The sequence below is a fragment of the Aptenodytes patagonicus genome, chromosome 1 (assembly GCF_965638725.1).
Source record: "Aptenodytes patagonicus chromosome 1, bAptPat1.pri.cur, whole genome shotgun sequence".
NCBI lineage: Eukaryota > Metazoa > Chordata > Aves > Sphenisciformes > Spheniscidae > Aptenodytes > Aptenodytes patagonicus.
Genome location: NC_134949.1, coordinates 121,812,542 through 121,837,171, shown reverse-complemented (window position 1 = coordinate 121,837,171; position 24,630 = coordinate 121,812,542). Strand labels below are relative to the sequence as shown.

The following is a 24,630-nucleotide window of genomic DNA, read 5'->3' as shown; positions in this document are numbered from 1 at the left end:
TGCGCACAGCGCTTTGTTGAAGAAGTGGACCCAGATGACTGGTACAGCCTTGTGAAGATGGGACTCAAGTAAGTAATTCTGAGATGCGCCAAAGGTGCTGTAGGAGGTACAGTTCTGTTCACTTGGCCTTGTCCTGCATTATACTGGAAACACCCTGTCTCCCCTGAATTCAGTCGGATTTGACGATGCTCCTTGTTTCTCAGGATGCGCTTTATGTCACATCCGCTGGCTTCATTGGAGCCTGAACCTGCACAACTGCAGGCAGATTTGGATTTTGTTCTCCAGTTAGCATAACTAACATAGCTAACTGGGTAGGTGGACTAGCTTCTTTTCGACCAGCATAAAGAAGCTTTATGCTCGTATAACTTCTTTTCTTTTTATTTAAGGTATTTCTTAAATACAATTCATATGAAAACAGAATCAGATCTTTCACCTCTAAATGTAAACCATTTAAATAAAAGAAATAAAAAATAGTTTAGGATAATCTTGGCTTCTGTGGAGGTAGAAGTGTTAATCTGAAGGGTTCCTGTCTGAAGGGTTAGTAGGCGAAATCCTAATCTTTTATTAAGATCAGTGCAATTACAAGTGTGACTGTGTGTTGATTCTCTTTTCCTTTTTATAATTAAGATACAAGCATAGCTTAAAAAAAAAATCAAAACAGCTCAGGGAAAGAGGTACCTTTGTTTTAATTTTTTTAATTTGTTTTGGTTTTACTAAGTTTGCTTTCTTTGCAAAGTTCTCATGTCCTAAACAGATTTTTTTCAAGCAGCTTTCCTTTTGGTTGGGGTCTGACTTCTCTGTGATCCTTGCTTCTAAAGGTACCGCTACAGAGATGAAGCATTTTTGAAAGTCCTGAACGTTGCTATTCAGTTATTATACAAGAAAGAATCCTCACTTAGTCAGAGATTAGTCAAGCTCTCCAAACTTCACATGATGGTCACGCAGCACTCTCTATTTTTGTCAGCCATACTGAGGTCAAGAGAAGAAGATGGCACGAACTTCCAGACGAGAGGTATGTTTTTATCTTCCTCTTCCCTTTAACTATATTTAGTACTCTTGCCTTTCTCATGTTATATTCTACCCATCTAGTAACCTATCCACCTACATATACTTGCAGAACTACTAAATAATTTCAGAACACTAGCATTTAGTTTTAAATTCTACCTCTACTTGGATCCAAATGTTGGATTCATTTTATGGCTGCCAGTTTTGAACACTTATGTTTTCTAAAACTACTGTCTGTCTGTTTGTTTGGTTTTTTAATCCTGTTGAAATCTTAAATTGATTCTTTTGGTTTCTGTGAGGCTGTTAGTGTAAGATCACTACGTGCATATGGGTTCTGTTAGAAACCTGTGTGACGTTTAAACCTATTTTAAAATAGGTTGATACAGAAGATTTTAAGTTGATTTTGCAAGTTGTATCAAAAATGTTAATTTAATTGATGTGTATTTGATATTGCAGCCTTTCACGAGGAATATCCTTCCATGAGGAATATAAATTGGGTGCTAGTTCATGTGTAGGCTTTGTTTCTTTGTCTCTGCCAACTGAAATACTACCTGACCTTGAACCAATCATTTAATCTATGTACACCTCAGCTTTTTCCCCACTGTACAGGGTGCTGAGATTCAGTGATTGAAGGAGCCGTATAAGAAAAGGGGTGGAAATTCTCAGGGCAGCATGTTGATGACAAATTTTATGTATATCAGGGAGCAACATGTAAACAAACTTCAAAGTTTTAAATCACCTGAAAAGAGCAAAAAGCTCTTGTGAAGTCACAAATTTAGTGAAATTAAAAATAAGTAAAAATTTTGCTGTGTATTGCATGTGTTTTACCTTTTGAATGTATTTCTGTAGAGCAGCGAGATGGATTCTTTGAGGCTAACTTCACTAATTCAGAAACTTGGTGTCAGGAGTGCATTCATTCAGGCTGTTGTCTTTATGATCTGTTTTGTTTTGACGTACATTTTATATTCCTGTAGATACTAGGGGAAAAAGCCCGTGCCTTTTCAGATACTGGGAGTAGAGAAATCTGGATTCGGGTCTTGAATCTGCCACAGATACCCTTTTTACCTTTGAGTAACCTGATCACTTATTTGATCTGTTTCTCAACTAGTTATAAAATAAAGGTGGATAATTTTTGTACACCCCGGGACAGAGTTCCTGTAGCTTGCTAATTGGATTCTGCAGTGATGACCCCTGTTTAAATGCACAATGTAGAAGCATTTTGATAAGTTACTGCAGCTGGGGTGTGAACTTACAAGTTCTTGCTGTAACTTCTTGAGTAGCTTGGGGAGGTTGCTGGGATGTCTGCCTTTACTGTGTGCAACTCCTGAGCTAATTTAAGATGCCTTCCTGGGAGAGGAGGGAGCTGTGGTATGGTAGGATAGGGTATAGCACTTCTTTTTAGCAAGCAAATGTGTACGCATGGAAAGTTTCTGCAGGGTAGTATGCCACATTGTAGACCTCACTTCACAATAACATTTGTGCGTCCAGGTTGGAAATACTGTTTTAACTTCTTCAAAAAAAGTTGTTCCACGAGAATTAAATGCATCGTAATCATCCTTTAGTGTAGTCAGGGAAATGTTTTTTGCTATTTATAGAGACGGATCTTGATCCAAAATATACAATACTGTGTGTGCATCTGTTTACAGAGGGTATATGTGTGTGTGGGTATTTATATACGCACTAACTGAGAGAGCAACAAAGCTAAAGCTGTGTGTTTATTTCAGAGGCCTTGGTGGATATACTGCTGACAGTTGTGAAACTCAGCCCTTCTCTCTGTGAGAGCAGTCACCTTGCCGTGTTGCTGGGTGCCTACGGGGCTACACTGAGTGCTGTAGGTAAGTGTGTTAGCCTGGGAAAGGTACTTCCTACTAGATCTGGTTTTCATCTTCATAGGTGACTGACTTTGGGTTTCATCTTGTTTTTTAGATCAGAAGATACTGCTACTGCTTCAGTTATACGAGAAGAATAATCAAAGTCTTATAAATTCCAGGTAAGCTGACCACCTTCCTTTCTTCGACTAACTACACGCAAATAAGCAGTCTCACAATGGGCATTTTTCCAGGGTCTTATTTTTAACTGAGATAAACAGTGAGCAAGGTCAAACCTAGAGGTGAATGTTGCTTTCGGAAACATTTTTCCTATGTATTTCCTATTCTTAACGTAATTCTTGTGTGCTGCCCAAACTTTTGGGTGTCGGTGGGTTTGGTGAGGGACTGTCTCATTTCAGTAGTCCCTCACTCTCCATAGTAAGAACCCACTATAGGGATTTCATCACAAATGAAAGCCAAAGCACAAGTTGCTAGTGTAGGACTCCTTCCCCTTCCCTGTTCCCTTGGCATACAGGATTCGCCACTCAGCACAGCCCTTGCCCTTTTCAATGATCTTGCCCCTGTATGCATGATACTCGGCTCTGGTGCTTTGCAGGAGAGGAGAGGAATATGCCAGTGGAGGAGTGACGTATAACCTCTTGCATTAACACATGTATTGTTAGTTTTGGGGTACTAACATGGTATCAATGCCTTCCTTGTCTTTCACCAGTCTGGGCTGTAGCTCTCCTTATAGCGCAACCTTGCAATACGTCTACATGCTTCATAAGAGAGCGCCATGTATTGTATAAAACAATCCGTTTCTTTTCAGGCCCTGTGCCGTCCACATGGAAGTCTGTTGCTAACAGTTAGTTCTTACATACACTGATGTTTTTGGTCTGCCTTCCTTAAATGCACTTTTCTGTCTTTGAGGTATGGGCATAAATATTAACAGCAATGCAAGAGTACTGGCTCAGGCAGTTGGAGCAGGACTGGACTGTGAATTAAGAACCTCCCTTAGCTTTGTCTGAGAATGTAGATAATTGTTGCAGCCTGTGAAGGGGGACAGGAAGTGAAGGTTCTTGTTAGCAGGGAATTGAAGTGGCTTCCAGAAGCCAGGGCTCTGGCACTAGCTGCATCCTGCATAAATCTTTACTGAAAGTGTTTGCAAATGGGAGGGTGTTATGTGAGGAGGAGACTAATTTCAGAGGTAGTTAGGTCCCAAAACTTGTGTAGCCTTTTAAAAGGAGAAACAATTTCATACTGTACCTTAAAGTGAATTGGTAGCCAGACACTTGGTTAGACTTGATCCCAGCACTGAAGAGTTTGAGTGATACAGAGAACATCCAGGCAGAGCTCTGTACATGCAACCCAGCAGAGCCCAACTTGTGTTACAAATGGGAGCCTTCAGGTTCTGGGTGATAAGAAGCCTAACACCATTCCTTCAGCTGCCTCACTGACAGTGAGGCATGCTGCTGGCAGTACGCACATTAATAAATGACAGTATCAACAGCATTTTAAGCACGATAGCAAAGTAAGTGGGGTCTAAGGGGCAACTTGGAGGAGGAGAGTAAGGATTTATGTTTTACTGAACCACTGTGATGCTGGTTTGAAATATCAATTGCATTTGAGACAACCTTGTCTGACCACGTCTTGATCACTCTCTTCATGCAGCTGCTATCATACTTACCTGCATTTATAGCTTAAATAAAAAAGCGTTTTATTCTGAGAAGGTAAGTTCTGACTTGGATTAACAGGGTAGGGAATAGTTAATGAAACACCCTCAGACTGAATTTGAAAAGCTTTTGGATGGATGAAAAAGGTGTTGCCAGGGAAACGAGTTCTAGTTTCAAGTTCCCACAGGATAATAAGTACAAGTGAAGGGAAAACTTAAATACTAATTTATATCCTCTGTAATTGATTTTCGCTCAGTGCTAGCAGTCTGTTGACTAATGGGTTTACTTTTAACAACGTTTAAGAATCCTGCTATGGGGTCCAGCCGCTGTGGAGCATCACAAGACTTGCAAGAGTCTAGGGAAGTCACTATGGCAGCAGCCAAGCATGGAGGAGATTCTGTGTCTGCTAGATCGAGAAAAGATGATGAAGACGATTCTGTCTTTCCCTCAGCATCGCCGTCTTCTCTTATCACAGGTGCTTTGGTTCAGACTGCTGAATTATCCTTCTTTTGATGTAGAAAAAGAGCCTTTCACTTTAGTAATTTCTTTCTTGCATTCATGTAATATATTGAAATTCGTTTACATCAGGAGAGTAATTTAAATTCATAGGACGTCTGGAATTAGTTATTTAGGAGCACTTTTCAAATGAATTGCAATATATGGACCACATCTTGTTGGCAGGTGTGATTGTGCAGCACTGCAAAGATTGCCATGTGTAAGTGAGACCAGAATTTGACTTTTAAACAGTTGTTGAATTTGACTGTCCAAGGATCCCCTGACAATGGGCTTTTCAGTCTTTCATACAATTTGCTAACATGCTTCTATACCTGTTTGTGCTAGTCAGGGGAAATAGTTTTGGAACCCTGATAGTGAAAGTCAGATTTAAACACAAGCATGTCTCACCCTGTGTTGCTTTATATTTTGCAAGGTTTAGTATCGGCTGCTTTATAATGGGATGAGGTGGTTGGGGAAGTTTGAAACCAAGCTGGAAATTGGTGTTGTTCCTTACAAATACTTGTTTGGATTTGGTTTCAGGACATACAAGAGACACTATATAGAGATGAAAGTGTCAAGAGTCTCGATGACTTCTACGATCCTTGTTTTCTACTTCAGCTCTTTAGTGAACTGACCAGACCAGGTAAAGTGAAAGTTTCTCTTCGATATTTAGTGTCATTTTACTCTGCTGCGGGAGCTGCATGACTCCATCTGTAGCTCTGTTATTCTCAGTATGAGAGTTAATACTACAAAGAAATTTGTGCCTGGCTTCGGAGAGAAGAAACGTACATCATTTAACCACCTACTGCATTGCATTGTAATTTTGAGAATGACTTAAAAATAACAAGGCATAAGTGGCATTAAAGTTTGTTGGGTTTTTTTAAAGCACCTGTCCAAATAATGCAATATATCTAGTGAGATTTGGCTACTCAGAAGTAGAGCAACGTAGCAGCAGAAGAGCATTGCTGCCAAGCTGCTCTTGTCCAGATGACCAGGTGCTCCCTCATAGCTCTTTTAAATGTAGTGGGTTAACCCTTTGTAGAGGGACTGACCTGCTTAAGATGACGAGAGGTTTTTAAACTGGAACTGGAAACAGCTTGGAAGAGGCAAAAAGTAGACAAATATTTATGTTCTCTGATCTATCAAACAGCATTCTGTATATCACAAAAACCAGCACAATGTAATTATAAAATAGCATAAGAGGGACCAGTAGAGAATGTTCCCCACTGGAAGGTTGTATTTTTTCTGGTGAAGGTGTAGAGCTGTATTCTGCCTGAGCTATGGTGTCACAGCAACGCGATGAGCAAAACAGGCATGGGAGCGATGGTACATTCTGCTGCTACACGCAGTGCCCCACCTGCAGCTGATAGGACTGCTCTGATGTGGGGCTGCTTTGTGGCTGAGTTTTTGAGAGCAGTAATTGGCTCCTTTCAGCTATGCTCTCAGTGGGAGCTGGGCAGAGGTAGGCCAGGTTGGAGAACGTGCCCTGCAATGTTGGAGGAGTTCTCTGGGCATGAACTAGAAGCCACCATTGCTGGGGAAGGGTGAAGTTGTTTCCTGACCAGAGTGAATCTCTGCAGGGGTATTGATTTCTGTGAGGGACACGGTGACTGAATTGACTGGAAATCTGGCCTGTTACAGGCTGTGGTTATAGTATAGGGAAACTTCAGCCAACTCATTTTCCATCAGAGAGAGATGCATGGGGCCATTGTGTGTCATGAATAGGCCTGTGCTCAGAATTGTTGCAGAGTTTGATGAGATCTACATGGTGCTTGAAAACTAGTTGCTCAGCCCCACTTTTCTTGTTTGACATGACCCCACTTCGCATATGCATATCCGTGCTGTACTTCGCAGGCACACTGTCTATTTAGAGAGCCCTTAAAGATCAAAGTGAGACAAGTATCATAAGGAATTTCCTAACTAGCTCCCTGCCTGTGTTGATTATGGTTAACCACTGTGTAGTTACAGCTGGATTTGGCTTTCCACAACAACAATATCAGAAGCAATTGGCAGGCTGATAACTGTCTTTCAGTGAAATCATACTTTCGGTCCTTCTTTGTTCACCTGTACCCTTATAGTACGGTACCTGTTTTGTGTGTTCTTAGCCTATGCTTAGCTATAGTTGTAAACCGCTCCATATAATTTTGACAGTGGTAAAAAGAACTGTCTTTTAGTCTACTGAGGAGAAAAAGGTACCAGAACTATTTGGCGTTTTGCAGTAGGAGGGATCTTAGATGAACCAGTTAATGCTGGGTCTTTGAGATTGTTATTGATGAAGAGCATGGACAGCCAGTGTCTTTTGAACCTGGGTGTAATAGTTGGAAAAAGCACTGCTGGCATGCACCTGTCGTCATCACCCATCACCTGGAGGCCACCACCTTAACTGGTGAGAGGTATTTGGTGGCTGTTGGTTAAGCCTCAGCAGCGCTACAGTCAGCCAGCGAGGACGACTGCTTGTGTGGGAAGCAGTGGGGTTGAGGGAGCTCTTACACATCGTGTTCGTGGGGAGCTGTGGAGGCAGTGGCTATCCCAACGTAGGCTGACTCTAAAACTGGAGAGGGGAAAAATAGTTCTCTTAACTGCTCCACGCTGAGTGAGAGCCTGTGTCCTAAGAGGGGCATTTTGAAAGGGCCCAAGTGATTTATGAGTTCAAGTCCCATGGTGCTCTTAAACCATGTCAGCTGCTCTTGGAATTCCCAGTTCCTCTATTTATTTGCTCTTTGTACTGGCTGCACAGTGCCCTGTGCACAGATGTTATATAACTGCTGAATTTATAAACACAGACTTATTGCACAGTGTTTAATGCTCACTGAGTAAAAAGTAAGTCTGGAATTGGGCAAATAGCAAGTTCTGTCTAACTTTAGCTCTGATAAGCATCTTGTGGAAAGCTTTTCCATCATGGTTCTCAAGGTACTTTAAACAAACTGTGTCAGACATAGAATTAACTTTTTTTTTAATAATAGCTTGTTATTTTATGTTACTTGTTGAACGCACTCTCCAAGGTCAGCTGGATGGAAAATATTTCCACTGCATGTTTTCAGTGAAAGAAATTTTCCAAATAAATCTTTCTGTGAGCAGCATGAACTTTACTGCTGAAGTGAGGACCTTGGATTTCACTATGTGGTACCACCCCATAAAATTATCCACTTTGTCTGTCTAATTGGTGTACATTAATAGTTCTCAAGAACTGCGGTCTGAAGGAGAGCCATGTGGTGGCTTGCTGTGAACACATACACAACACATAGTTGATCCCGTACTGGAGAGGGGTTGTTGTATAGGCCAGGGCTATGTGTGAGATGTCCATAAGTGATGGAGGATCCTCTGCAGGCAGACGAGTTTTACATCACCTTTGCACGTTCACTTGGGATTCAACAGAACGCGTCTATTTCCCAGTGCTTACCTTGCACCCTTGCATCTTGCCTGAAGAGTGGGAAGTGCGGAGTTGCTTTGCCACAGGCAGAAGGTAGCAGAAGGCATAGGTTAGGTGTTTCTCTGGGCTCTGTTTCTCTTTCTCCTGCCCTGTTGTTGCTACTCCTCTCACTATTTTTACGTTGGCAGTCAGGTGGTGGCCTTGCCCCGTGCCTGGAAGTAGAGGGGGGTAGAGCTGTATCTGTACAAGCTCTGGTGACATGAGAGATATCCCATGATAACAAACGAGGGATCTTTTTGCTCACTAGGAGAATGACTGAGGTGTTTTGCACTACGCCAGTTAAACTTGATGTGCTTTGCTGAGGAGTGGTATAGGGAAGTGTACAGTAATTGCTAGTATTGAAATAAGTTGTAAAACCACTCACTGAAAAGATCTGTTATCGCAATTCAGTGATGCCTTTGCATTGGTCACGTAGCAGTGGGCTGGTTGGGAGGCAGTGCTGGGAGGTACAGACCCTGCCATTGCCTGGCCCATAACTAGCAGAGCTGGGTATGAAACTGCCAGGCACGAAATTGAAGTAGGAGTTCTGGCAGTTGAGGAAGAGATGAGAGAAACAGCCCAGCTGCTGGTGCAGGGACATAAATAATCTGTGATTTTTACATAAATATATATAAAATATATATATATATTTTAGTTGTGTGTGGGTGATGCTGGGGGATGAAATCAGTGGACCAAATATAGGTACTTGTCAGTAAGACTACGGCTTCTTCTTAAATAGGAATATTTGTTTCTCAAAAACTTGCTCTTGACCTTCAGTGTGAATTACAAGAAAATAGGTGAATATTGTTGCTAAACTCGGAACAGGAATACATTTGCACTTCATCTGGTAAAATACAACTGAGGTGCCATTGTATTCCATTACTGGTGAATGGAATAGAAATAGTACAGGAGATACTCTGGAGGTTTTACATCAAGTCATTTCCAGCCATCAGTGGGTAGAAATGGCACAAGCTCTTCAAAACACACAGCCCTTAAATGAAAAGCTCTAAATCCTAATGGCAAAACACTATGGAAGATAAATGTTAGATTCAAGGGTGTGTTTTCTGTTTGGCTGGTTGCTGCTCATTGCTGGATTTTGTTTGTCCCAGAAGGGCATAGGGGTACAGTTTAGTACTTTGCTTGGAATATGCCTTACCAGCAGAATCACTCATGCCTGCACAGTAACAACTGGTGTGGCTAATGGCTTATTTATGTATTATTCTCCTGTTGGTTCCAGTACAGAAGCTCTTTAGTGCAGATAGGCTTTTCATTGGCTATGCTGATCTTTCTTTCAGGCGCAGACTTATCAAGTGCCCAGAAAATGTTTTGAGGAGGAGAATTTTCCCTCTTGTTCTTCTTTGTACTTAACTTTCCTGAAACAGTGAGATATTTGGTATCTTTACAGAATTTACTCCTAACTTTGCACGGTCTAGCAGGCAGAATCATCTCTGTCTCACGTAAATGAGACTAACCACATTAATTTCAGCTCAGGCAAAGAATTCCTGTTCAGAGTGATTTGCAGAATGCTTTTCTTAGCTGAAAGAGCCTTCAGCATGCAGTGAAGTATTATTTGTCGGGGTAGATCTAGAAATTGGTGTTTATGAATAGAAGTTTTGTTAAGGATTATAGTGCTGTTATATACTCCGTGACATGTCAGTGTAATGCACTGGGTGTTTTTCTTTCTTTTTTTCCCCTCTTCCCACACAGAGTGTGTAGTGGCATGTCACAAGTTTGTCGAAGTCAATGCCCTGGGTCTAACAGTAGCTGCCCTTAGCAGCTATGATTCCAACGTGAGAGCAGCTGCCTATTTTGTCCTGGCTTCCTTTCGTTCTCATCTGGAAGGAGCTCGCTTTCGAGAGAAGAGTCAGGTAAGACTGAGCTCAGTGATAGTTTGCCAGGTTAGACATTTTAGGTCATGGACAATTAGGGGAGAGTTGCTGCTGTACTCATGCATCTACATGCACATGGTGAGAGAGCTAAAAGAAGCTTTTTATCCTCTATTCCATTGCTTCTCCTCTACTGCTTTGTGTTTCCTCCTGTTACAATCAATGGGCAGAAAAAGGGGGGAAATGTGTTTTAGAAATTCTTAGGAATTTTATTTGTAGGAATGGAAATCCTGATGGGACTGGTATTTGATTCATGGCCTATGAAGTATCCTAAAAGTTTATTTATGTATTCATGCTCTCCTGTTGTATTTGTTTGGGTTATGGTTCAAGCTTTTCTCCCCTGGGCTCTTGTGCTGCAGTTGCTGTATCTCTTGGATGCTGTACAAAATGGAATCAGGCAGCTGAACCTCAGATTTACCTTCTCTTTGACCCTCTACATTGCTCGTGTGGCACAGCAGATTCTGAAGCCAGGTACTGTAACCTACTGTGCATGTTGAACTCCTGGGGTGCGTCACCGTGCATGGAGTAATGTCCTTGACTGATACTGGAAGATGAGAAAGCTGTGATGCTGGTAGGAGCCATGAAGTATGCTTTCCTGTGTTTCAGAGAGAAACTTTCAATGCTTGTGTAGACTGCCGTACTGGAGAAGTGGGAAGTGCCATTTTGATTTGTGTACAAGACCAGTCTGATCCATCAGGGATGAAGCCACTACCTCCTCGTAATTTTGGGGTGTATGTGGGCAGAGGACTAGATGAGTGTGCGGGTCCTGTTCAGCAAATCAGAGTAGGTTGGCCCGAGTGTTCTTTTGTCCTTAGACACTGAATCAACATAAGTCACTGCTGCAAAGGAGAATCAGCACTGGGGAGTAGTTCAGTTTGGAAGGGACCTTGTGAGGGCTCTAGCTAAACCCTCTGCCCAAAGCAGGACCAGCTGAGGGCAGACCACTTTGCGCAGGGCTTTATCCTAGAAAACTTCCAGACCTCTAGACTGGTCCTAGAAAGCCTCCAAGGATGGAGACTGAATAGTCCCTCTGGGCAACTTGTTCCGCTGCTCATGGGGGACATGCCTGGTCTTGCAGGTTAAAAATTATGATTACCTAACGTGAAGTGTTAGGCTTGAAACGTGAAGAGATTTGCCTCTCACTTTGCCACAGATTTCTGTTTTGTCAATGAAGTAAAATTGGATTTGCTGAAATCAGAGCCATGGTGAATGTTTATCTTCTCACCTGCTTTGTGCGCACTCTGAATGAGCTTTTCATTTTGGGGAAGAGAAGAGGAGGGACGGCCAACAATATAATCAGCCTTAGAGCAGAAGGCCTCCACTGTAATTAATGTACTGTTCTGACAGCTAGCTGAAACACTGAAAAATACAGGTTCCATTTATTTTTCTGCGTGGTTGTGTATTGTGAACATTGTCTTCCTCCACAGTAACCATTGTTTCCCTTCACAGAGGAGCACATGTATATAAAAGTAAACAGATTCCTTCTGTCACACCAGTATTTGGACCTGAGGAAAGTACCAGGGTTTTTCCAGCTTTTCTACAGTTTTGATTTCGAGGTAATGCAAGAATCCCATCTTAGGTATCCACTAATTCTTCAGAAAATAATACAAAAAAAGCCATAAAAATGCAATGAAATCTTATTCTTCCATAGGCAATTGATTAGAAGCATCTTTGTTTTGTTTTATATTGGAATTAGAAGTATTATTTCTGGGTTTCTTTGTTGTTTTCTTAATAGTAACACATAATGAAATCATGAGTTGTGCTGTGCATGCTCTGTAAGCACAACAAACAGAATGTTCTGCCCTAGCTAGCTTACATTCATATTGGAGTTTAGATTATTAACACTGAGTTCAACTGAGGTATTTTAGAAACAGCAACTTTTAAAGTTCCATTATCAGTGCATACTTGGGCTGCAGAGTAACTGTTCCTGAGGGATGTTATTGATTAAATTTGATAGGGATGAAAATTGAGAAGTCCGGAAAAAGCTGTTAAGCACTGTGCTGGCACTCCCAGGGAACCGGGTTTTTTGTGCTCCTATGAGCAGGCATTATTTTGAAACGTCTGATGGTGGTATTTTTCTTACGGCTTCTAGTACAAAACAGAACGTGAGTGGATTCTCAGATTTCTTGGAGAAGGACTGCGTGATAAACATTGCTACGAGCTTTATGACTACCAGAGGATTTTCCAGGTCATTCTTTCCTTTTTCAACAGTCCTTTGTGTGATGAGAGCTCCCAGGTAAGAATTAAAAAAAAAAAAACCCAACAAACCACAAAAAAACCCAAAATGACAAAAGTTTGCATGGTTTGGAGATCTTAAACAAATACAAAGCAGAAAGGAGCAGTTGACTCTCCCCTTGCCCTCTTGAAAATCTGTTCCTTGTTGATTTTGTGTATGTATGGAGGGGGAAACAATTGCTTATGTCTAAACCAGAGTCACATCCTTGTCCCCTGAAATTGGAACAGGTCCCTGCCATCATGGAACCTCACTCAGTTTCATCAACTGGTGGTCTGGCTCTAGTCGTATTTCTACTGCTTCATGGAAAATATTGCAGATACTGCAGTTTTGCTCATACAGTCAGGGCCTTTGCTTTTTTAGGTCTCCTTATTCCCTAACCAGCATGTTACCTGTACAGTGCTTTAGCAGGAAGAAAACTCACATGCCAGAAGCTCTCATGTTCATAAGCATCCACCCTGAGAAATCCAGTCTGTTAAAAGCATCTCAGTTAGGTATCAAAATCTTGGACAAGAAGAGAAAATTGTCTTGCTACCTTAAGGCTTCCTTTTAAGAGTAGCATCTGTGTGTATGAAGCCTTGAAAAGAGAATGTCTCTTCTCCCCTGGGGTTGCTAAGAACATGTGGTGTTTGGTAATACATTTTAACTTTAAGTTGATCAGATCCCAGATACCAGTCAGATTGCTAATTACATCCTTCTGAAAGATTGATAATAATTAGATCCTGACTACATTCTGGTTTTGTAAAAGAACAAATTATGTTTTCTGTTTCAGAGTCATATTCTGGAGATACTACAAAATGCTGCCCATGTCACCAGAGCTGCCTATGAGCTGATACAAGATCACAGCCTCTTAACCTGGATACTGAACATCTTAGAGAAAAGGTAACTGGGGAAATACTAGTGAAATGGGAACAATTTTACTGCCCACAGTAGAATAATTATGCAACTGAGTATGGAAACAAGGGTGACAGATACGGAGATGGCCTGTCAGCGGTTGTGACGTTTGGCATCTAGGGCCATACTGACAGAACTTGCTGAACTCTGAAGCGTTCCCTTGTGTTTCTAAAAACAAAATCAAGATGCTTTCAGGTTGTAGTAGGAGGGATGTTGGGGGGGCGGGGCTTCATGTTTTTGATAACGCTTGAAAAACTTAGAAAACAAGATGGCACCTTATTTTAGCGTATGTGACTCTTGCATTTCAAATACCCACAATTCACATCCTGTCATAGGACCTCCTACATAGTAACTGGCACAATCATGAATTTGAGCTGTCTATAACGTTTCTCCTACCACTCCTTCCTCTCTCCCTTGCCTCTCCCTCACATACATGCACACGTGCCCACAAACATGTGTGCGCACGCACACACACAAAATCTCTTTTGCATAGATTCCCCTGGCAGGTTCAAGCAAGGTTTCAGGATCATCTACAGTGTGATTGGCCTGAACAGGTTCCCAGTACTGCTCCCCTGTTGTACGCCTCTCTTTGGTACAAATTGGTACGTTTGGAAGTGAAAAAGCCTGGATTTGGCCTCTGGCACCCAATACTTATTTTGTGATTGTACTTTTGAGAAGTATTCTTCTTGCATCCTCTGTACAAAAATGAGATTGCTCCCTCCCCTCCCCCTGCCCGTAGAATAACAAAGTAAATACGGCTCCTGGTATTGTGCTGTAAGCATTGCTGTTAGTCTTAGGAACATAAGGAACCAAGCTCTCTTGAACAGTAACTGCTCTAAAGATATGGTGGCAATGGTTGCAATGTAATGGAATACTTGGCAGAGCTGCGTAATGAAAGATGCAAGTCAGAAATCACTAGTCTCATGCAGGGGCTGTGATCATAGACTCATAAAATGGTTTGGGTTGGAAGGGACCTCTAAAGGTCATCTAGTCCAACCCCCCTGCCATGGCAGGGACATCTTCAACTAGATCAGGTTGCTCAGAGCCCCGTCCAACCTGACCTGGAATGCTTCCAGGGATGGGGCATCCACCACCTCTCTGGGCAACCTGTGCCAGTGTTTCACCACGCGCAGCGTAAAAAATTTCTTCCTTAGATCTAGTCTAAATCTACCCTCTTTAGTTTAAAACCATTCCCCCTTGTCCTGTTGCAACAGGCCCTCCTAAAAGGTTTGTCCTCATCTTTCTTATAGGCCCCCTTTCAGTACTGATAGGCTGCAATAAGGTCTCCCCGAAGCCTTCTCTTCTCTAGGCTGAACAAGCCCAACTCTCTCAGCCTGTCCTCATAGGGCAGGTGTTCCAGCCCTCTGATCATTTTTGTGACCCTCCTCTGGACCCACTCCAACAGGTCCATGTGTTTCCTGCGCTGAGGGCTCCAGAGCTGGACGCAGCACTCCAGGTGGGGTCTCACCAGAGCAGAGCAGAGGGGCAGAATCACCTCCCTCGACCTGCTGGCCACGCTGCTTTTGATGCAGCCCAGGATACGATTGGCCTTCTGGGCTGCGAGCGCACATTGCTGGCTCATGTCCAGCTTTTCATCCAGCAGTACCCCCAAGTCCTTCTTGGCAGGGCTGCTCTCAATCCCTTCATCCCCCAGCCTGTATTGATACCGGGGGTTGTGCCGACCCAGGTGCAGGACCTTGCACTTGGCCTTGTTAAACTTCATGAAGTTCACACAGGCCCACTTCTCGAGCTTGTCCAGGTCCCTCTGGATGGCATCCTGTCCCTCAGGCTTGTGAACCGCACCACTCAGTTTGGTGTTGTCTGCAAACTTGCTGAGGGTGCACTCGATCCCACTGTCTATGTCATTGATGAAGATATTAAACAGTACCGGTCCCAGTATGGACCCCTGAGGGATACCACTTGTCACCGATCTCCATCTGGACATTGAGCCGTTGACCACTACGCTCTGGGTGTGACCATCCAACCAATTCCTCACCCACCGGGCAGTCCACCCATCAAATCCATACCTCTCCAGTTTAGAGAGAAGGGTGTTGTGGGGGACCGTGTCAAAGGCCTTACAGAGGTCCACATAGATGTCATCTGTAGCTCTTCCCTTGTCACCGATGCCACTCCATCATAGAAGGCCACTAGGTTAGTCAGGCAGGACTTAGCCAGTGTGGCTTCACCAAGGGCGTCTCGAATCACCTCCCTGTCCTCCGTGTGCCTTAGCATAGCTTCTAGGAGGATTTGTTCCATGGTCTTCCTAGGCACAGAGGTGAGGCTGACAGGGTCCTCCTTTCTACCGTTTTTAAAAATGGGTGCAATGTTTCCCTTTTTCCACTCACCGGGGACTTCACATGGCTGCCAGGCCTTTTCAGATATCATGGCAACTACATCAGCCAATTCCCTCAGGACTCTGGGACGCATCTCATCAGGTCCCATAGACATATATATTCAGGTTCCTCAGGTGGTCATGAACCTGATTTTCTCCTACAGTGGGAGGGACTTTGCTCCCCCAGTCCCTGCCTTGTGGTCCATCCACTCGAGAGGTGTGGGAAGAGAGGTTGCCAGGGAAGACTGAGGCAAAAAAGTCATTGAGTACCTCAGCCTTCTCCTCATCTGTTGTTACCAGTTCGCCAGTCTTGTTCATCAGGGGGGTACGCTTTCTTTGACCTTCCTTTTCTGGCTGACATACCAGTAGAAGCCCTTCTTATTATGCTTTGCATCCCTTGCCAAGTTCAGCTCCAGCTGTGCCTTGGCCTTCCTGACCCCATCCCTACACAACTGGGCAGCATCCCTATACTCTTCCCAGGATACCTGTCCCTGCTTCCACTGCCTGTGCATTTCCTTCTTGCCCTTCAGTTTGACCAGCAGGTCTCGACTCAGCCATGCTGGTCTCCTGCCTTCCTTGCCTGATTTCTTACACCTGGGGATCAAGAGCTCTTGCGCTCTATGGAAAGCGTACGCTACTGTGTTTCTCCAGCTGCAGCATGGCAAGAGGAGGGCAGTAACCAGGGCCTCCGTATGGCTGGGGCTTCGGAGGGGTGCTGTCATGCCCTGATGGGGTCCTGGCTGAGAGGCCCCTATTGCCATTCACGACTCCAGAAGTGCACTAGAATATGGTCCCCTCTAGGAGATGGACTGGTTCCTGGTTAGGATCTGCCTTCCAAATGGGTGTTCACTTCTTTTTTTCTTGTTTTTCAGGTTTCTGGAAAACAAGCTGTTAAATAAAATTATTTCCTTACTTCATACGCTGTGGCTAACAAATTTAGGAGGCAAGAGAGAAAGCAAGAATCAGTCCCAGAAGAACAGGAAGTTTCTTCCAATTCAGCTTGTAAATGAATTTCTGTATGTTTTGATCATGTTAATCAAACACATTCGGTAAGTCTTTTTTTTTTTTTTTTTTTTTTTTTTTTTTCTTTTTGAGTCAATTTGCATGTCATCCTCTGTCCAGTTTGAAACTTACTAAGGCCAGAATTTCTTGATCTCTGGTAGTTTAATGCTTTTTTCCCCTTCATTTTGAATGTTGAGTAGTGAATCTTGATGAGATTTCTTTGACGGGAAGATTTAGCTGTTTAAATACTTCTGAATAAACCAACAACTGATGCACAGTTACTGTCAAGTTCTACATCCTTAATTACTGGCCATTTTTAAGCTGCTATGTTTTACCTTTTTCCTGCTGGATTAGAGCCTGCAGTTAGCAATGCTATTTGCTGCAAGGATCTTTCACACTCCCTGAAGCTTTAGACTCTTTCTGTGTCTGTACCATGCCTGCAAATTGTACAAGGAGAAACCGTGCAAAGTTCTACACGACAAGGTTAAGAAGGGGTCAGTCTCTTCTCTCCGGATCTAGAGCACTTGTCTAAGCACAGCAGTTGCAGCAGGGATAGTAGAAAGCAAATGGGTAACCAGTTCTGTTTGGGTTCATAATAGCACCTGCAGCTCTTCGTGCGGACAAGTATTGCCACAGCCTGGAGAAGCTATGTTTATTTCTATTTCCTCAAAATTTTGAAAATTCATGCAAAATAAAAAAGTGTAGGTAAAGCTCCGGACCTCTGGCCTCTTGCTTGTGTGCCGTCTGCCTTTGCTATTTACAGGCAGGAGGGCAAAGACTACGTTTCATGGTCTGTTCTGCCAAACACTAATGGAGCGAAGCACTGGGGATTCGGTGGGAGTGAAACTAATTATTACCAGCATCCTGAGAAACAAAAGTATATGTCTAGAGAACTGGAGGAGAAAACCGTAGGAAGAGTCTGTAAGCAGAAAAAAACTGTACTTACTTTATTAATTAGCATGCAGAAGAATACATGGCACTTTTGTTTTCTTTTCACAGGACTAATTTAGATCTAGCCAAACTGACTCAGTTTTTCAGTACACTCAATTCTGTGCTGCAATATCGTGCTGTAGTTGTTGAGGCCTTCAAAGAAATGAGCCGGTTCACTGTGAATGACAGCGTTCTCTCAAACAAAGAGATCCTGCTGCTGCTGCATAAGTGGAGCGTCATCAAAAAAGACCTGCAACTGCAAGAGGATGTGCAGACTCTTGCTCAGAAATACCAAATCAAAGAATTGCTTAGTAAGTACTAAAATATTTCAGAAAAGTAATACTGTGGAGGCCATTATAAGCTAACCATACAAGTGAGGCAAACTTTACAGGAAGAAGTATTAATAACTTTTGTCAGACAATCTGATATAGCTTGGGGGAGGAGGAACGGAAATGGAAAGCCATTTTTCAGGTCTTTATTGTAGTGATTTCTAACTTTAACACAATTCTGGAAGCTTTTCAGAAATACAGTTTTAAAAAGGGAAAGAGCTTTAAAATGAAACTTAGTTGCAGATCTAGAGTCAGGCTTTGAAAAATTGTATTCTTAAATGAATTCTTAAAAAAACAGTGCTTGGAGGCTTTGTGCTCAAAGATTTGAACCATTCTGAGTGTGGATGGGGGATCTGAAAGTGAAATATGAGTGAAAACTAGCCATAAAGCAAACAAAAATGAAATAGTTAATTTTTCTTATTGTCATCAGCGCTGGAAGAAAGCAAAAATGCATTTGGGCTGGTATGACTTCTCTCTTGTTATCTCTGTGAATAAAACGTAGAAGGAACCTTGTAGTGGGAGGCGTTAAACAATGCTGGTTTCCTGCAAATACAACAACTGCACGTAATAAACTTCTATAGGTTTCTTTAAGTGTTCTGTATCAGTTAGACTAATATATATATAGTAGTGGATACTATAAAAGCTTTAGTTTTTCTAAAGTTTTTCATACCCTTTTAGTGTCTTTCTGAGGATTTTTAGAGAATTATAGTGACATCTGCAACTTACTATATATGAGGTTTAAAAAAACCCCTGTTGCTCCAAGCCTCAGGAGCTTACAAAGCAGTCGCAAAAATGGATCCTTATCTGAAATTTGTTTCTGAGGTTACATTTCAGGAGTTGTTCCCATCCCCCACAGCCCCCGGGGAAAAAGTACTGAAACGCATTTGGTTGATTTTAAGCTGCAGAGTGCAACATAATTGAAATTTCTGATGATTTTCTCAGCGACTCCTTGAAAGCAAATTGCCATAAGATGCTCTGCGCGGTGTGGTGGTGGCAAAGTGCTGTTGCTGTTTGGGAGCTTTGCCGCTCCCGCGACACAGGCAGCATCGAACGGAGGGCAGCCCCGCATTACGAAGTTCGGCTGCCTCTCTCTTCCCTTGGGGTGTGAAAAATTCACGTGCCCTTGCTTGGCAGCACCTCGCCAGCCAGACACTCAGCCGGGATGCAGCTGTGCCGGAGGAAGGCAGACTTCGTCGCTTTAGCCTGCGCCATTCAAAAGCAACGCAGCTGTGCTGGTATCTCCTTTCGTAGGCAGGCGTGTGCTGTGCCTCCGCTGGCCCAGAGAGGTAGCGGCTTGAGCATTTCTTAGGGGGTGATGTAAATAATGTAGCCTTACTGGCAAAACTGCATCTCGTGGACCTCTGGAATACTGCCTTGGCTTTGTTGGGCTGTGGGCCGGGGCCTGGGTGACATTGTTGCTTACCTCAAAGTTAGGCGATCCAGTTCAGAGAAGTGTTTCAGCCTGTGAGTCACTGGGAGCTGCCTGTAGCCCATTTGCTCTGAATTGCATAGGCTCAATTAGGCTGCTGAATGAGGCTGGTACTTACCCTTGTAGCAACTGAAACAACACGTGGTACCGTCTTTCTTGTATAATTTGGTACCAAGAAAATAATTTGGAGTATCTGATGTTTGTTTTGGTGGTGTTTTTCTTCTTACAGAAAATATTAAAGAAAAGAACAAATCTCAAGCCTCATCTCGTGCATATCATCACATTCGGAAAAAGAATGAGGCGGAAAGAGAAGACGACACTGCTGCAGACCTGAAAGTCTCTGAGCTGGAGAAATGCAGAGATCATCTGACTTCCGTGTTTGCCCATTGGGAGCCTGTTTTCCCAGCTCCGCCTGCCAGACGTCGAGGGGAGCCCCTCAAATCTGCTGACCTTGCGGATGAAACAGTCAGTCTTACCTGTGCATCCACTTACGTAGTAACTAAATGGCTCATAAAGTCCATGGTTGAGCACAGCCTCAATATGCAAAACGTTTCGTTAACTCTGCGGTGGCTACAGAATTGCATCTTGCCACACCCAGTGGCAGTGCAGGAGATGCTCAGGGATGAGACATTGAGAAACAACATCTTCAAGTTTTACACCCAGATCTGTGAGGCCAGCAGTGGGACGGCTGGACTCTTTGAAGAGCTCTGTCTGTTCAGTTCAATCATGCTTCACCTAATGGATGCTCAGGGCCTGACCAACAACAGCTTTCATGAACTTGTGAAAACGTTGTGCCTGTCAGCAATGACGGAAGAGGATGCGAACAAGAAAGGTAACTTGTCTTTTCCTTTTCACTCACGTTACAAGGCGGTAATGGTAGAAAGTAGGCGCTTCCGTGGGTTTTTTTATTCGTCAAAACAGTTTGAAGTTTGCCCACGTCCGCTGGTGCTCATAACTTCACAAAGTACAAGCTGTGTCTTTGGTGCTATGGGCACAGGGGTTGGTAGCACAGAATAGGTTCACACTGTAGGGGATTCTGATAGTCCCTCAAAGAAACTTTCCTTTCTAGGACTAAAATGGAGTTCAGTGAGGTATAAAAAGTATAATTCCAAGGGGAAAAATAATCTGCAACAATGAGTCCATGTGGGTATGGTTTCTGGTCCGTATGCTGTTCAAGGTTATCATTTGATAGCAAAAGCCACAGGTCAGATTTCAAACTTTTTTATTTAAAGAGGTCAGAATGTTGTGCTAACAAGAAACTGTTTTCTTTCCTTAGTGTGAGGAGGATCATTGGCTTTGCATGGGCAAAAACCCCACAAATTTTCCATCTAGGAAAAGGGTTAGGAGCTATTTTAAAACATAGGTCCAGAGGTAAAATGTTTTGGGCTTGTATTACTATGTGGAAATAGAAGAATATCTGTTCTGATTTTTCTCCGATTTTTCTTCCACAGCTGTTTGTGTATTCCTGACCTCTGTTTACATTGGGGACATATGGCTTGGAGCACAAGAGCCAGATATGTTAACAACCCATGTCAAATTGATCTGCAGTAGTACAGATGATAAATTAAACGATGATGACTTGGAAACTCATAAACAAGGAGAAGAAACTATTATGCCTCTTTGCAAAACCCTTTACTTGGCTACACTGGGGCATTAATTCAGTGAACTGACACTTAATCTTTTATGTTATATGCTCTGCCATCGTTGCTGCGAGCCATGAAACCCTCCTGAACTGTTCTCCATACAAATCTAACTTGTTTTGTCATAAAGATGAATATTTTATTACTGTGTGCAAACTCAGAGGGGGGAAACTGTATTTGTCATCTCTCAGTGGAACATTAAAGCTGTAATTTCCCTTTTCTTGAACAGTATGGGACACTGAATGTTATTTATATCATTTTTATTACAGGCATTTTTAACTTGATGAAGAATCAAAAAAGACTGATTAGTGCACTGCCTCTGGACTGTATTTCATTCCCCACGTAGTTAAAATCCATCCTCTCTCCAATATAAGGTGGGGAGAAAGGACTGCAGAACTTCACCACAATGTGGTATAAGTGCAAAGAACGAGTAGTCAGAGGTTTAGCCACGATGATTTACTATTTCTTGAAGAACCCAGTTTCTTTCATGTTATATGATACCAAAACCAGTATGAATAGAAGACTGAACACTGGAATCATGATGGTCTGGGATTCTTCTTGTTTTTAAATTAAATGGCTTTTGAAAGCATTTCTATCAGAACTGGTCTGTTTTTATTGTCCTTCCTGAGGTTTTTTTTGGTGTTTTTTTTAATTAAAAAAAGCCCTGACCATCACCACTGCTGGGACTTGGAACAAAGGCCCATCTTCTCTCCACTCTGAAAAGATGAGAGATGGAACTAAAACCCAAATGGCTTGCTGCTCATTGATTATACATGTTTTTTATTGGAAATTCTCTGTGAAATCTGATAAATATTTCTTGAATGTGGCCTCGAGGGCAGTTTAACATACCATTCCAGATATGCAAACATGCAGAGCCTGAACTTGAACCTTTGAAATGTAAAACAGGATTTATTAAATTGACTCATGAATATGCGCTGTGCCCAAGTACTTTGTACAAATTCTGTACCGGGAAAAAATCAGAAATGCACACTCCTTGTGATGTTTATTTAATTTTTTTAAAATAAAAAACCAGGAGACGCAAATAATGAGGATTGCTTCTACATATAAATGTTCTTGTCCTAAAGAAGCCATAATATCTATATCAAGACTTGATTTAAAAATAACAAATATTTCTTGAAAAAGCTGCAAGCCCATGAGAGGCTAGATTTTGTGTCACATAAAATCCCTAGGGTCTGACATCAGGAAATCTTCTTTGCGATGAAAAAAACCTTATTTTACTTAATTTAAAAAAAAACCAGACAGGCAACATGAAACCAAAGGAGTTCCAAAACAAAAGGTGTCTTTTCATCTCATCTAACTGGAAAAGAAAATACTCATGACACATAGGGAAGGAGTTTTTCAGCTGTCTTGATGGACTGAGCACATCTAACAGCGGTTTATAGTATGACTTGCTTGAGAGAATTAAAGAAATTAGGTAAGACCAATCAACCAACCTAAGGACAGTAATGCGGAAACATATTTTCTCTACCCAAATCTATCTTAATTGGCAATAAATTAAATTCATTTTCCCCAAGTTGAGTCTGTTTTGCCCATGATGGTAACTGGTAAGCAATGTCCCTATCTTAATCCTGACCCACAAACTTTTTCATCCCATTTTCCTCCCGTCCTGCTGAGGGGGAGTGAGAGAGCGGCTGGGTAGGCGTCTGGCAGCCAGCCAGGGCCAACCCACCACAATATGTAATGTGGTGTAGTGTAGCCCCTTCCGATCCCTTAATGAAGTAACAAAACCCAAATCCTAAATGCCACAACCCAGTTGTTACACACTCTCCAACAAGTTGCGAGCCCAGAATGTTTTTGGGCGTGCACTTGCATGCCTTGCAATAGCCTTTCACATGCCCTTTGGCCATGTTTGCTTAAAAACCTAAATTGTGTAACTGTGGTACCTGCAGGGGCAGAATTCGTGTGTTGAAGCTCAGCCGGTTGGAAGAGTGATTCTCGAGTGAGATCCGATTCTAGAAATAGGTACAGCAGGTGCAAACAGGCGTGCTAAATTACTTACACTTAAACAGCTATTTGCACCCCTTGGTATTTCTCTCTCTGGATGGAAATAGTGATTTCCGAATGCAGTTTCGTCACTGCTAAAATACGGAAGGTAACTTTCAGGCCTATAGCGGGCTTTAGCTAATGAGATGCACGGTGCTATAGAAGTGGAGAGGAGTATCAGGAGACCGTGACTACGAGTAGGGCCGGTCATGCATGTTGGTATGCTTTCCTTGCGGTAGTGTATCTAAACCCTGACCAATTGCACATGAATCCACCCTAAGGGTTCATGCTCAAGTGATGATTTTCTGATGGCCTTAAGTATTCAGCAAGGCCCAGCAGTGAGCACTTTCTCCCTAGCTTGTAATGTTTTGTTAGTATCTCCAGTACTGCTATTACCAAAATACTCAAGGTTGGAAGAGAGGATTGTTCATACGCATTTCTTTTCCTTTTTTTTTAAATGGTAGTTTTGGAAACAGAAAGAGAAAACGAATGCAAATGGACTGACAATTTAAAGCTACTAGCCTGTCATGTAAAAGATATATAGCTCGCATGTGCTTATCAGTAAAGAGAACATAGCTGTGCATGTGGGAACTTCTAAAAATAAGGCTTAATCTCTCACCGCCTCTGAGCTTTGATATATTCTAGTAATGTGGCAATTAAAAGATTATTATGAAGTCCTCCTGGAAATGATCGTCAAGTATCTTTAAAAGCCATAGATGGTTAGCAGTTGAATGATTTGTGTGTGTGAATTACTGCCAACATATTCAAAATGCATTTTAATAATTATATATATAATTATATATAGATGGAGAGTCATTATTTTAAGACATTAAGCTTGATTAAAATAAATTGTGGAGAGCATTTGGAAATGGAAAACTTGCGGCATATATGGGCCTACATTTTAAAACAAGGAGTTTCTACAATTTAACACAAGTTACTCACTTTGATGCTGTTGTGATGAGAACCATGTGGATGAAGCTCCAGAGCCCTGTGCAGCGGGCCCAGCGGTCTGGGCTAACCTCACAGAAGTCATTGCCAGGACAGGCCTTTTAAGCCTTTTACTCAAAATTCACAAAAACTCAGTGAAGTCAGCAGCCCGGAAGAACATACTGCTTCCTGTTGTGCCCGGTGCATAGACCACGTACAGTTTGAGTTGCAGGTGGGGCTCCTTAGGCTTTGAAACGGATCTCGGCAATGGGCTGCTGGTGCCAGTCCTCGGACGAGGACATCTGACACATTAGCAGGAGAGGACTTCACATAGCATGAGCGACTGGGCAAAACGATGTGGCTTTTGTGGGGGTAGTGGTTTGGGGTGACATTTTTATAGAAGTCAACTATGTCTTTGAACCAGCAGCGTGAGCTGATTTGGGTCACGCTTTGTTGACTGGCGGGTGCAGCATTTCAACCATCCATGAATGCTGCAGGCCACACAGGGAAGGCCTCTGTTAATGGAGGACTCGGGGGGAAGGGGAAATAAAGTGCTCACTGTGGAGAGCGAAGCACCGGAAGGGCCTTGAAATGGGTACGAATGGAAACGTCACAGAAGGAAATGCATTTCTCG

General features: G+C 42.6%; 1 protein-coding gene across 1 annotated transcript in view; it reads left to right on the top strand.

Moving 5' to 3' along the window:
* URB1 (URB1 ribosome biogenesis factor) overlaps positions 1 to 21,666 on the top strand; it is a 59,466-nt gene extending 37,800 nt beyond the window's left edge. Inside the window, 16 exon segments of the mRNA XM_076352961.1 lie at positions 10 to 68; positions 819 to 1,012; positions 2,730 to 2,840; positions 2,932 to 2,995; positions 4,790 to 4,961; positions 5,522 to 5,624; positions 10,098 to 10,258; positions 10,636 to 10,747; positions 11,726 to 11,832; positions 12,369 to 12,512; positions 13,282 to 13,391; positions 16,608 to 16,784; positions 17,737 to 17,978; positions 19,655 to 20,257; positions 20,877 to 21,061; positions 21,063 to 21,666. Of these exon segments, the coding sequence (XP_076209076.1) occupies positions 10 to 68; positions 819 to 1,012; positions 2,730 to 2,840; positions 2,932 to 2,995; positions 4,790 to 4,961; positions 5,522 to 5,624; positions 10,098 to 10,258; positions 10,636 to 10,747; positions 11,726 to 11,832; positions 12,369 to 12,512; positions 13,282 to 13,391; positions 16,608 to 16,784; positions 17,737 to 17,978; positions 19,655 to 20,257; positions 20,877 to 21,061; positions 21,063 to 21,095 (2,577 nt within the window). The 3' untranslated portion in view covers positions 21,096 to 21,666.
* The last annotated feature ends 2,964 nt before the right edge of the window (positions 21,667 to 24,630 follow it).